We start from the raw sequence: 13,220 nt of genomic DNA on the forward strand, positions 1-13,220 counted from the left end.
CTTTTCTGGATAACCGCGGTGTTCGCTGAGCTCCAGAACTGCTTATCTAGAGATATGAGCGTCATTGTATCTTTATTCTTCAGATATTACGGAAACTGCAAAATTGCCAGATGTTAGAAATGCTGTAATCTGAAATCGGAAAGATTTGGTCATGAAGTTCATCATCTTCCAAGAGAAGATTTAGTATCACAGCTTCTTCTGACATCAGGTTTTGCGGTTAAAATTAACTAGTGGAACTTCCCCAAGATAATAGACAGATCATAATTTTTACTTTTGAAGTGGGTAACATGTGGAATTACAGCAGTAGGAAGACATTCCCCCCTATATTTCTTACCAGATAAATTATTTCCTGCTGAAAGAATGGAAATGAGAGTATAAATTCCCATAAACATGAGGTATGGCTATAAAAATATATTGCTTTTAATAAATAGAAAGCAGAAACACAGGTACATCAGTGCTTCCTGGAATGGTGCCGCCACTCAGAACTTGTTTTTGGAATTCTGATTGCCCTGAGAATTAAGAAGCACAGTTTTTCTTGTGCGAAGTCTTCATTCCCTGAAGGTCGACCTGGTTTACGGTGGAGTCGGAAGTCCTATGCAAAGCAGCCGAGGACGACACTCCCTGGCAGGGCTCGTGGAGAATGTGCCAGAAGCGTGAAGTAGGAGACTCAGCTTCTTGGGAAACTCCCGGGCTGATGCTCGGAGCTCTTCTAGGCTGGCTTTCCCAGGGCGTGTGGGCCAATGGAGGCGTCTTTTTCTACGAGCAGATGAGGCCTCGTGGGCAGCACCTGCAACACTCGCTCATCCTGGAGGCCCTCCTGACCTTGAGGGGCTCCTCTGAATCCCTCCTCTCTGCTGAAATTCAAGCTGTCTTGTTCAACAGGACTCACTGTGTTCCTGTATTGTCCAACAGGACTCGCTTGGGGCCCATTTAGCAGCTTAGAAATCATTCCCAGGCCATCTTGCTGGCCTGCAGTGGTCTCCTAGGCTCATCCTAGTGTCACTAAGGCCTATTTTCTTTGACGACTTGCTTGTTCCAACTGGGGTGAAAGGGGACCTCTCCCCCAAGAAGCCCCTTGCCTCCTGCTTCCTACAACATTAGTTTTTATAACCAAACTTGTACCACCACATCATTCATGTTCGTGTATTCTCTATCCCTCTACATGGGCCACGTTCCTTACCCAGTTGTGTATGTGATCACAACATTTTCTGTAAATTAATAGATGCTAGCAATTTGTTATATTTGCTACAGCTTTTTTTAAAAGCAAATTTTAAATTCTGTTTGATAAATGAAATAGTAAAGATATCCCTGAAAATCTGTCCTCACGCAGCCTACTTCTCCTGTCTCCCTCCGCGGAGGGAGCCCTCTCTGAAGTTGGTTGGTATTGTCCCCATGCAAGCACAGGCTCATGTTATCTGATGTGAAACCCTTGAGCTGGGTGTGTTTGGGAATTAACCTTCACTATTAGAAAGGTAAAATGATCTCTGGACTGTATGTAATAGCCCTGCAGCCCTGGGCCAGCAGCTCTTAAGCAGATACATTAGCATGTCTTCAGCAACCTAAATCAGCATTCACATTAAATAAATTAAATATTTTTATGGTTTTTAAATTTGTATTAACATAAAGATAACAGATTTTGTGTATTTCATAGGTAGAGTTCTAAGAAGATAACCATAATTCTCTCCTTCTTCCTCTCTCAGTCCCCCTCCCTCCTTCCTTTCTTTGCTTTTTTCTTTGTTTTTTTTTTTGCAAAGATGTAATTTCAATCAACTCTATAATTACAGACTTAGTTAACCACTAACCATAATATTCAACAAGTAAAATGTAGGAAGACCACGCTCCACAGGAGGATAAACAAAAGCTAAAAACAACAATCATATCACAAGATGTCTATTTCATTCCTTTATATTTTCTGTATTCTATATTACCTGCCACGCATCAGAGAGAACATGTGATATTTGCCTTTTGAGGACTGGCTTAGTTCACTAAGCATAATGGTCTCCACTTGCATCCATTTTGTTACAAAAGACAGGGTTCCATTCTTTTTTATGGTTGAGTATTTCATAGTGCATATATACCACCTTTTCTCTAGTCATCTGTTGATGGAATCAAAGTTGATTCTAGTACTAGCTATTGTGATTGGCGCTGCAATGAACATAGGAGTCCAGAAAGCTCTTTCATGTGCTGATTTCATTTTGTCTGGGTAAATTCCCAGGAGCTGGATGGCTGGATCATCTGGTAGATCTATTTTCAGATCTTGAGGAATCTCCATACTGTCCCCCATAATGGTTGTACTAGTTTACATTCCCACCAGCAGTGGATTACAGTTCCACTTCCTCTACATCCTTGCTAGCCTTTATTTTTATTTTATTTTTTTTAGTTTTGGTTGAGAGTCATTCTAACTGTGGTGAGATGAAACCTCATTGTGGTTTTTATTTGTATTTCCCTGATGGCTAATGAACCTGAGCATTTTTTCATCTGTATGTTGGCCATTTTAATTTCACCCTTTGAAAAATGCCTGTTTATAATCTTTGCCCATTTCTTTACTGGATTGTTTGTTTTGTTATAGTTGAGTTTCTTGAGTTCTTTATAGATTCTAGATATTAATCCTTTTTTAGTTGTATAGTTTGTAAATATTTTCTCCCATTCTGTTGGTTGCCTCTTTGCTTTGTTGAGTGTTTTGTTTGCAGTACAGAAGCTTCTTAGCTTGATGTAATCCTATTTGCCAATTTCTACTTTTATTACCTTTGTTTTCTGGGGTCTTTTCCAAGAAATCTTTGTCCACGCCATGTCTTGCAGTTTCCTCACTGTTTTGCTCTAGTAATTTGATAGTATCAGGTAATAGATTTAGATAGCTGGTCCATTTTAAACAGATTCCCACCAGTTCAGTCAGTTCTTTGCCACCATAAGACTTTACTATATACCTAGGACCAAACATCTGGGTTTGTGGGTATTGCCATCTTGAATACAGCGTGGTAACCACTGATTTGCCTTTGTGATGTATCTAAGGATTCTCAATCTGCTTTTCTATTTGGTAATTTCCTTATCTTTGCTCTTATCTCCATTGCTTCTCTCATGTTTATATTGTGTTTATTGTTTTTTTTCCTGACTTCCTTAATTGCCTGAGTTCATGTGTTTTACTTCCTTTTCATAGTAAGAGTATGTAATTCTGTGTCTATACTTCCTGTCTAGAGCTTTGGTTAATCTCAGAGGTCTTTCTAGTAGTGTTCTCATGTTTATGGTTTGTAAAATAATCTCATTACATTATAAAAAGTAACTCTTTGTCTCAGTATGTTTTTAGTAAGATACTTTATAATTACAAGGTATAAAGGTATTTTTAACTTTAATCATTAATTTTTTAAGACTCATATATTTATTTATTTGAAAGGTAGAGTTACAGAGACAGAGGAGAGACACAGAGATCTTCCATCCTCTGGTTCACTCCCCAGACGGCCTCAATGGCCAGGGCTGTGCCAGGTCAAAGCCAGGATCCTGGAGCTCCTTCTGGGTCTCCCACATGGATTCAGGGGCCCTTAGACTTGGGCCATCTTCTGCTGCCTTTCCAGGCACGTTAGTAGGGAGCTGGATCAGAAGTGGAGCAGCCAGGACTCGAACTCGTGTCCACATGGGATGCCAGCACTGTAGGCCGTGGTTTAACCTGCTGTGCCACAGCGCCTGCCCGATAGTCATTAATTTTCAGTGTCACTGCATTGTGATACTCCAGAGTTTATGATGGGCATTCTTAATGTAATAAAAGATTTTTTTAAAAATAAAAATGCCTACTAGATTTACGTTTTTCAAATCGATAGTATCTTTCAAAATATGGTTATTGTAACCAAGTTTTACTTCCTCAAAAATTTCTCAGTCTTTTTTACTAGAATGTCTTATACCTCCTGCTGAAAATAAAACCAGCAAATAGTTGCTTTGCTTTATGGTTATATATCTCAGATTGACTAAAAGTGGTGTTACTAAGCTGTTCAGTTTCTCTGCCTTTACCCTGCTCCAAATATTACAAAAGCAAGTCTGTGGACAAGGGTAAGATGCTGCCTCCTGGAGCTACTGTGAAAAGCAAGTCCCAGACAAAGCAGTGGAAGTGGCTTGTGTTCAGCCTCGTCAGCACCCAGCGTGTGAGATGGGTCCAGTACCTGGCTGCAGCTCCTGACTGTGTTCCTGCTAATGCAGACGCTGGGAGGTAGTGGTGATGGCTTGAGTTATTGGCCACTGACATGGGAAACCTGGGTTCAGTTCCTGGCCCTTGGTTTAAGCCCTGCTGTTGTGGCATTGAAAAATGAACTAGTTGATCGGATCTCTGTCTGTGTCTCTCTGTCAAATAAAAGAAGAAAAGAAAGGAAGAAATTCTAATCCCCGATTTTCAAACAGTGGCATCATTGAGGAAAATATTTTCTTTATTCCTCCTCCCTTTCACCCGTAGCACATAGTGGTGGTAATGGCATCAAAGGACAGCATGCGTTTTAAAGATGTCCTGCTACCTTCTTTAGGATCGCACATCATGGAATCCGTTTCATGTTACCCGTCTAGAAGTTGTTCTGTGTGATTGTGAGCGGTGGTAGGAGGGAGGGTTCCACACTCAGCTGAGAACTAATCAGTGATGTGTTGCACCCCGGTCTCACTCTGATGTTTGCTTTCTTGCTTTGGCTTCGATTGCTTCCTACCCATTTCCAGAGCTGTGGTTTTCTTCAGAGAGGAATTGCTTGGAAAATTTTTTTATAGATAGAAGAGGTAGAAGGATTTTGACTTCTCAGAGACAGCATCAAGGTTTTATGTTTAGGCAGTAGCTGTAATTATAATATAGAAAGGAAACAATGTCCTACTAGCTTGATTTTGTTGTTAGTAACACAATCCCCCAAACTGGGTGAACTAAAGAGAAGACATCAGTTTTGGCCCACAGCTCTGGTCCAAGGTGAGGGGCCCATACCTGGGCATGGCCTTCTTGCTGGCAAGTCCCACGGTGGCACCAAGCAGCACACAAGGGTCAAGGAGAGCTGGTGTGTGTGTGTGCTGGTGTCTCCTTCTTGGAAATCAGTCGCCAGTGTTCAGTCTTCAAGGCTCCATCCTGATGACCTTATCTGATCCCCAACACCTCCTAAAGACCCCGCCTCTGAACATTACACCTGGATTAAGTTTCCCTTCTTTTAATACCTCACCAAAGGGTTAAATGCCAGTATGAGTTTTGAAAGGGACAACATTCAAACCATAGTAAATATACAGTGGTGGTAATGCCCAAGCTTAGCAATCTGATCTCATAGTCATTGGAAGAATTTCTTTTTGAGATAGTCACATAACCTCACTTTGCTTTGTTTCAGTCATCCTGTTCCTCCCAGGAGAAGTTACATCAGTTGCCATACCAACCGACGCCAGATGAATTGCACTTCTTATCGAAACATTTTTGTACTACCGAAAGCATTGCCGCTGAGAACAGATGCAGGAACACCCCGATGCGGCCCCGATCCCGAAGTCTGAGGTGTGTAGACCGCGCTGAACACTCTCACTCAGTTTAATTAGTTTTCTTCAACTAATTTCGGTGAAAACTTTGGGCCCTCCAAGTCATATCCAAGCTAATTGATTTGTGAACTGCTATAAATATAATGGGATTTTTCCATTTATGCATGATACTGTTCATTACCACTGAAAGGTGCCTGACTCCTTATCTTCTAAATCTCACTATTTGCTGCTTGTTGCGATGGAGATGATCATGGCCTTAGGGGTCTACGCATACAAACGTTCAGGAATCTAATCATGATGCAAGAGTGGTTGATGTTATGTTGAGATAAAGAACCTTAGTTGAAAAGGGGGACAGCAAAAATAGGAGGTTATTCCCAGATTCTGTAAAAGTCCACTCCAGTCTCTTTATTCTTTCTCCCCATGAGAAGTCTTACCTTCTGTAGGATTATGAGCAAAGTTTTAGGAGTTGGGGTCACCTTCAGTTTTTGTTTGTTTCAGCTGGATTTTGTGAGTGCCAAGTGTAGTCCACGGACATTGACTAGAACGGGTTTGATTTGTATCTTGTTTCAAATCCTGTGGGTCTCAAGTGGCTTCTTCAGGAAGCGGACTCTAAAGTAGGCTGGTGTTCAGGGCGTTTATCGGAGAGGGCTCTTGGGATCAACACCCAAAGAAAGGAAGGGAAGAATGAGCAGCGCTGGCCCGAGGGAGAAGTCCAGCTGCAATAGAGGCCGCACGTCCTCTGCCCACCCCACCAGGAAGTATCCCTCTGAGCCGGTGGCCTTTCCTGTGCATTCCCACCTTCCTGTGGCCCCCTGGCAAGCAAGAGGCCTTGAACGAGTGACTCCTGCAGCTGAGGCCATCCCGAGGTCTTGATGCCACAGGCTTGGAGTACTCGACATAGTAGGGTTGGAGTATTTAAAAATAGGTTTTTAATAGGTGTGCAATTGACTATCAAAGCTTACTAGGATTTTTCTTTTTGTACCTTTCTTCATTTAGTGTTGTAAATTAATACTAATGTGTTAGATAATTTTCAGATAGGGAATAAAAATCCAGCTTTATCACTACAGCAAGGGGCACTATTTTACCCCATGGGTATCATTTTTTCTTTATTAAAGGAGTTCCTGGGATATCCAAGAGTAGATGTGTACCTAGGAATCCCACCTCGGTATATAAATACACTAAAGTAGCACCACTGTATACCACCAGGTAGGAGCACAGACCTGCTCCTGAAGTAACCAGAAATGCACACCAGCTGTATGCCTGTTCATCTGGTACGGAACGCTTAGCTCAGCATCCCAGATAAATATTCGCTAGGTTAGAAAATGGATTTCAATTATGACACCTGTGCCACGGAAGAGTCAGACCTCTTCAGTGGCGTGTGGCGGAGAGCAGGTGTAAGAGAGAAGTGTGAAATTGCACTGTTAAACATGTCCTAGATGCTGCTGTCGGTTGCTACCCTGTTCTGTTTTAGATTGCAGTTCATTAATGGGAATCGAGAACTACGTAAGCTCATCCCACATGCAGAATGTAAATGCAACTTAAATATAAATACAGTTTCTGAACTGGTGTTGTAAGTGTAATTATTTTATGGCATTTCCCTTCTTGAGCTTCCTTCTGGAATCCTATTTAAAGTCCCTGCATTTATGGCTTTCGGTGTGTACATGGGTGCTAATGACTGATTTTGCCATGCATTCCCTAATACAGAATGCTTTTCGCACAAAGGTTCCACAGGCCTCTTGATGCGCAACTGACTGTTTATAAATAAAAAGCTTCTTTTCATTTCATGCTGTGGCAAGTTTAAAAGGCTAATTTGCTTTGCTTGCAGCCCCGGACGTTCTCCTGCCTGCTGCGACCATGAAATAATTATGATGAACCATGTCTACAAAGAAAGGTTCCCAAAGGTAATGAATTGAATTGAAGATGCCCAGCATCTAAACGAACAGGCAACAGAGGTGAACATCTGTAAGGTGGTTTTGTTAGGGGCAGTAAGGGTCCAAATTAGAAAACGGCATAAAGCAGCAGTATACTGCGACAGCACAAAGCATTTTAAGCTAAGAACTGCTGCCAACCAGCCGCTCTGTGTGCTGAAATGTGTGGAAAGCAAACCCTTGCTGGTTGTGTGCCACCCCTGGGTGGGCCTGATGAGCAGCTGTGTGGAGGGGTGGTTGGAAAGCCTGTGGACCCTTGCTGTTCCCGATTCCCAGGTTCTGAACCCACTGCTGTATTGCCAAGAGACACCAGTTTTTCCATCAAGAGCCTGTAGATTGGTGTATCATGGAAGTTGTGTTTTTTTTTTTTCCTATTTAATTTTGATTGTCTATAAGTTCCCATCTTTTTTGCCATTACATTTCCAGCTCTGTAATTCAGAAGGGAGGGTGCAGCCGTGACGTGGCCCAGGCAGACTGGTAGAAGGAGTTTGAATGGAGCCAGAGAGCAATTTGTGAAGAATCGTTGCCCACTCCCTGGCTGCGAGGAGCCGCTTTCTGATAGTCCCTGTCGCCTTTCCTTATTTGCAGCTCCTTCCCACCAGAGTGTTCCCACAGACTTGGGAGACAGCAGCCTCTCCGTGTTGTTCCTAATGTCCCTGCCCTCCTCCCTCCCACCCCCAGCCACACACACATTTGTTACCCTAGGCAAGAGAACAAAAGGAAGTCTCTCGTTTCATAAATCAGGAGTGGAGCACTTATTATTTGTAATGAACCCAATGTCGATGTCATTGATTAACGCTGCTTCAGCTATTCCTCATGTGTCACTTGCTTACCAGGGAAACAGATTCTAACTGTGCCTCATCCATGCAGGCCAGGGTTTCAGAGGAGAACCCAAGGAAGGAGGAAAAAGGAATCCTCTTATATAGACAGTGTATGGCAGGGGTTTTGAAGAGGCACTAGGTGATCCCAGAGGAAGAAGTGAAAGTTGAATAGGAAATTTTGGGTCTGTTTTTATCAAGGTACTCCCCTTGGCCCTTTGTGCAAGATGTGTTTTTTAAGGAAAGGATAAAGATGGTTTACATTTGCACTCCTGGTGCATTAAAACCTATCCGAGAAAACAACCTTCACCCTAGCAAGAGTGCTTATTTTTAAGTAAAGCCCAAAGAAATGCTTGATTTTTTTAAATATAATCTATCTGCAAGTGCCCACGATCTAAAAGGAACACATAAACAATTCAGTATTAGCCGAGTTAATGTGAAACAGCTCACAATTTATGTTGGATAGGATATAGGAAGAAAGGGATGAGCGTCCTGAAATGTCCATGGTCAAATTTATTCCTGAATCTTTATTATTGTCATTCCACCAGGCAGCAGGGGGCAGTTGCTGCTTCCTTCCCTTCTTTTGTATTCTGTAAACTTTAGGCCGTAGAGCAGCTTTGGCTTCACAGCCGAATTAGGTGGGAGATGCAGAGATTGCCCATCTGACCTCTGCCCCCATGGGCAGAGCCCTCCCCCGTGACCCCCCCCCCCACCTTAAATAGGTACATTTCTGACCATCAGTGAAGCCACACTGACACCTCCTTGCCACCCACAGTCCACACGGACATTAGGGCTCCTTCCGGGGGTTGTATAATCAGTGTGTTTGGACAGATGTCTGCCCGTTCATCGTATCACACAGAAATGGAGCAGTGGGGCAGCTTTGACATGTCCTGTCCAGAATCTGGTTTCAGAGCTGGGTAAATGTGGTCGTTGGCGCGCTTGCTGCGTTTCCTTGTGTTACACCTGCACGTGTGTCTTCTCTAAACAGGCTACGGCTCAGATGGAAGAGCGCCTGAAGGAGATCATCACCAGCTACTCTCCCGACAACGTCCTTCCCCTCGCAGACGGAGTGCTGAGCTTCACTCACCACCAGATTATTGAGCTGGCCCGGGACTGCTTGGATAAATCCCACCAGGGTCTCATCACCTCCCGATACTTCCTGGAATTGCAGCACAAGTTAGATAAGTTGCTACAGGAGGTGAGAACCATGCACCATATAAAGTTTTCTAATTTGTTTGCAGTTCTCCTGGAGAAAAAAATGATTTTTATGGGACCATTTGCTTATACGTTGCAGCTGAGAGATTGAGTTCCCATTCCAGGGAAGCAAAGGAGAAGAGGAACACCCAGCTGATTGCTACTTACTATAAACTGGTTCTGGTCATTATGTAGAGTAATAGAAAGTTAATGTAATAACCTTTACAGGAACCTTGGGACCCAGCAATCCACGAGTCTGGGATAAGTGGATTGTGAAGGATTTTGAAGCAGTGATTTCTTTTCCCCTTCACCTTAAAGTTATAAATTGCCTGAGCGTGGGTGTGTTATTTGATGGTGCTATCTGGTTCTAATATCTGGAAAAGCTAAATGGGAAATTGCCAGTTTCTTCCAGGCTATGTGTCCTATTAATTAACCTGCGATGGTGTTGGGTAGTAAATGGCAACTTACATTTTCAGTAGTGTCAGTTCTTCTTCTAACAAAATATCCAATTTCCAAAAATGACAGATAGACACAGGACCTGACTCTGTCTCAATGTGCATGCCTGGCTCCTGGTAGCACTGGGGACAGGAGGGGAGTGTGGGTGGCAGCATGGAACTCCGTTCATAGCTTTGCAGCCTACATGTGAAACCTAGTGAGCCTGTGTCTTTGGATGTATTATATTGGTGAGTCTCATAGGGCATGAATTGTGCCCAAGGAAACAAAATCATAGGTGGTTTTCTCTAAGTTTAAATGTATAAATTGCGCAGAACTGAGCGAAAGTACGAGTATCCCAATTTTCAAGAAATCCACCTGTCCCACCACATTTTTGGCGAGTGAGGAAGAGCCCTCTTCTACAGGGTTAGCAGCCTCTGCTTCTCTCTTTTCCCTGACGTCCTGAAAGGGCTCCCCCTACTCTGTCCCCATTTCTCACGTGCCACCCTTGAGCAGCCCACTAAAGCTGTGCCTCTCAGGCTTCCTGGAGCGGGGCCGGGGTGGGGTGGGGGTGGTGGGTGTGTTGTTTTGTGGGTTTTGTCGTTGCTGGCTTCCAGATTGGCAGGGGCTGCTCCTCCCATAAACTAAAGTGCAGGTGAATTTACAGGCAGATGATCATGTACCTGTGGGTTCTGGCAGTGTGTACGTGCTGTCAGGGTGGCGCGCTGCTACTGTCACTTGTTACGGCGTCACACACCAACAACTGTTCATGGGCTGGCTCCAGCCTGGGGACCACACTTTGAGTAGCATTATGATCCAGTCCACAGGCTGTGTGCACAGGAATATTTGCTGTGTTCACCTAGGTTGGGGTGTGTGACACACAGAAAAATCCCAGTATTTGTCCAATGCAGGGATCTGGCCTTCTGTCACTAACCTTCCCAATGTCCTTATAACTGTTGTATCTGCTGGGTGTTTTGCTGGAGTAGGCCTATTTTACTGGCACAGTATTGCATCCAGCGGTGGTAAAATTCTCTTTTTCTGTATCCCCGTTCCCTGTTAACATATTCTCCCATTCTTGTTGCCTCTCTGACCTTGTCTTTGCTTCTCCTAAGAGTTTCCTCTTGCAGCTTATGCTTTCCACAGTGAGTTCCCCGACCTCCTGCTGCTTCTGCTGCTCCTGCCCACTCCCCGGTGGTCTTCTAGTCAATCCCCATGGACTCCAGTGGCTCCCCACCTGTGTCTCAGACGGCCAATTTCATATTCAGGTGTCTGTCCACTTCCCAAGTGTCTTTCCACCTGCACAGCCCACCAAAGCAGCGGACCCAGCCTGTCCCAGGCTGGACTGTCCAGCCTTTCTTGGACCACACCTGCTTCCCCTGAATTCTTTGCCGCCATCATTGGCACCACCGTCTCCCCAGTCACCTGCTGGAACTTAGACATACTTGGCTTTCTTGTGCACTTCATCAGCCAACCACTCACTAGACTCACACAGGTCCCCTCTTAACGATTTCTCCAACTGTCGATAACCACTCCCTCACTTGGACCCTCATCCTCCTTTGCCCAGCCCCTTCAGTGCGAACCCTGAACAACCATACTTCCGTGCAGCTGTCAGCATAGCTACCACTCTTGAGTGCTGCATTGTATCTGCAGGTGAGAAGCATAGCATGGCCCACAGCACTGCCCTTCCCTCTGAGCACATCTTAGCCACAGAATGTGGTGACGAGCTCTTGGGGGTCTCCCTTTACCAGTAGACGTCGGGCTGTTTGAGGAACAGGGCTCATCTCTAACTCCCTAGTGCCTCCCTCAGTGCATAGTGGTCATCAGGTCTTAACTTCGGAGGGGTTGAGGGAGGAAGAAAGTACTATATGAGCATGCCAAACTATTTAATACGTTATGATTTGTGATCAAGTCACCTAATTCTGTTGTTCCTGCTAATCAAATCAGCACCTGCAAAATGCTGGGAACACTCTGTTACTACCTATGGGGATATCTTGAAAATTATGTTTGTGAAATAGTAAATAGTCTTGAGAGCAGAGGAAGCAGACCGGAGAGCTGCTCTCTAGTCAGCCTCTGAGATACTCCTCCCCTGATCCCGCAGGTCTGTCCCAGCACGTGACCATAATCATGTTTTTCATTCCTTCATAAGCCCTCCTGAAAGGGTGCAGTTGATGGCCAAAGCTACAGATACTGAAATCCTTCACTGAATTTCCTTTCTCTGTGATAGACTGGCTGGACTGCTTTGTGGCAATTAACAAAAAAAGAGAGAGAAAACAGAATTTCAGAGATCATGTGAATGAATGAGCAATGTAATGGATGAAAATGTGTGTACCTTTTAGAGAGTTTCTCTTTTGGTCGGAGAAGCAGGCGCAAGTATACTTGTGGCACAGGGTGGGTCATTGTTGGGTTTGAATAAGAATGTTGTCTTGTTTATCTTTAAAAATAAACCTCTTCTTGCAGATCTTTTATAAAAATTAAAACTACCTCCAGAATCACATTTTCAGTGTTCTTCCAGGTCTTAAAGCTAATCTGTCCCAGGGAGCACGCTCCTTCTAGGTGGAGCCCAATTTTAGGAACTTGCATCGGTGGCCCCATGATGTGTTGGCTGCTTCCCAGACGGGGCATTCTGTGCCCAGCAGGCCTATCGTCCAGCCACTGTCCCCACTGTCCGTCTATCACGGAAGCCAGGCAGAGCCCTCCTGGGATTTCAGCGTCTTGGTTCAACTGACGTTTTTTTCAAGTCCTGAGGCCTAGGTTAATTCCAGATGAATGCTTTTATGTCTTTACCCGTTTTTCCAGTTAGGCGTGTTTAGCCAAAGCAAATGCAACGCATGGGAAGCGCTAACGTCCTCTCAAGTCTGGGTGCCTGCGCTTTTCTACAGTGGCCAATACTCAAAACACAGAGACCAAGTTCCACGGATTCCTCCCCCACCCTCGTGGAGCTTGCCCCGGCAACCAGGGAAGAATTTCTCTTTCCTGGCTAATGGGATCTTTTTATTTGGTGGTGTTTTAGTAAAGCTCCTTCTCTTTCCCTTAATGGGAGTAGATAAAATGTTATTTGAGTTAATAACTTGTTTTTTGGACAGGCAGAGTAGACAGTGAGAGAGAGACAGAGAGAAAGGTCTTCCTTTGCCATTGGTTCACCCTCCAATGGCCGCCGCGGCTGGTGCGCTGCGGCCGGCGCACCGCGCTGATCTGAAGCCAGGAGCCAGGTGCTTCTCCTGGTCTCCCATGCAGGTGCAGGGCCCAAGCACTTGGGCCATCCTCCACTGCCTTCCCAGGCCACAGCAGAGAGCTGGCCTGGATGAGGGGCAACTGGGAAAGAATCTGGTGCCCCGACCGGAACTAGAACCCGGTGTGCCGGCGCCGCTAGGTGGAGGATTAGCCT

The 13,220-nt window shown here is 44.6% G+C and overlaps 1 protein-coding gene across 18 annotated transcripts in view; it reads left to right on the forward strand.

Annotated features, from left to right (window-relative positions):
* The window catches only part of MAST4 (microtubule associated serine/threonine kinase family member 4), a 623,464-nt gene that overhangs the window by 550,930 nt on the left and 59,314 nt on the right, over positions 1-13,220 (forward strand). For all 18 annotated transcript variants that reach the window (XM_051853670.3, XM_051853672.3, XM_089313239.1 and 15 more), the window contains 3 exons: positions 5,325-5,482; positions 7,289-7,364; positions 9,198-9,407. In XM_051853670.3, the coding sequence (XP_051709630.3) occupies positions 5,325-5,482; positions 7,289-7,364; positions 9,198-9,407 (444 nt within the window). The remainder of the gene's footprint in view (positions 1-5,324; positions 5,483-7,288; positions 7,365-9,197; positions 9,408-13,220) is intronic.

This window comes from Oryctolagus cuniculus, chromosome 14 (genome assembly GCF_051225735.1).
Source record: "Oryctolagus cuniculus isolate XC-2025 breed Fujian yellow rabbit chromosome 14, ASM5122573v1, whole genome shotgun sequence".
NCBI classification, from domain to species: Eukaryota; Metazoa; Chordata; class Mammalia; order Lagomorpha; family Leporidae; genus Oryctolagus; species Oryctolagus cuniculus.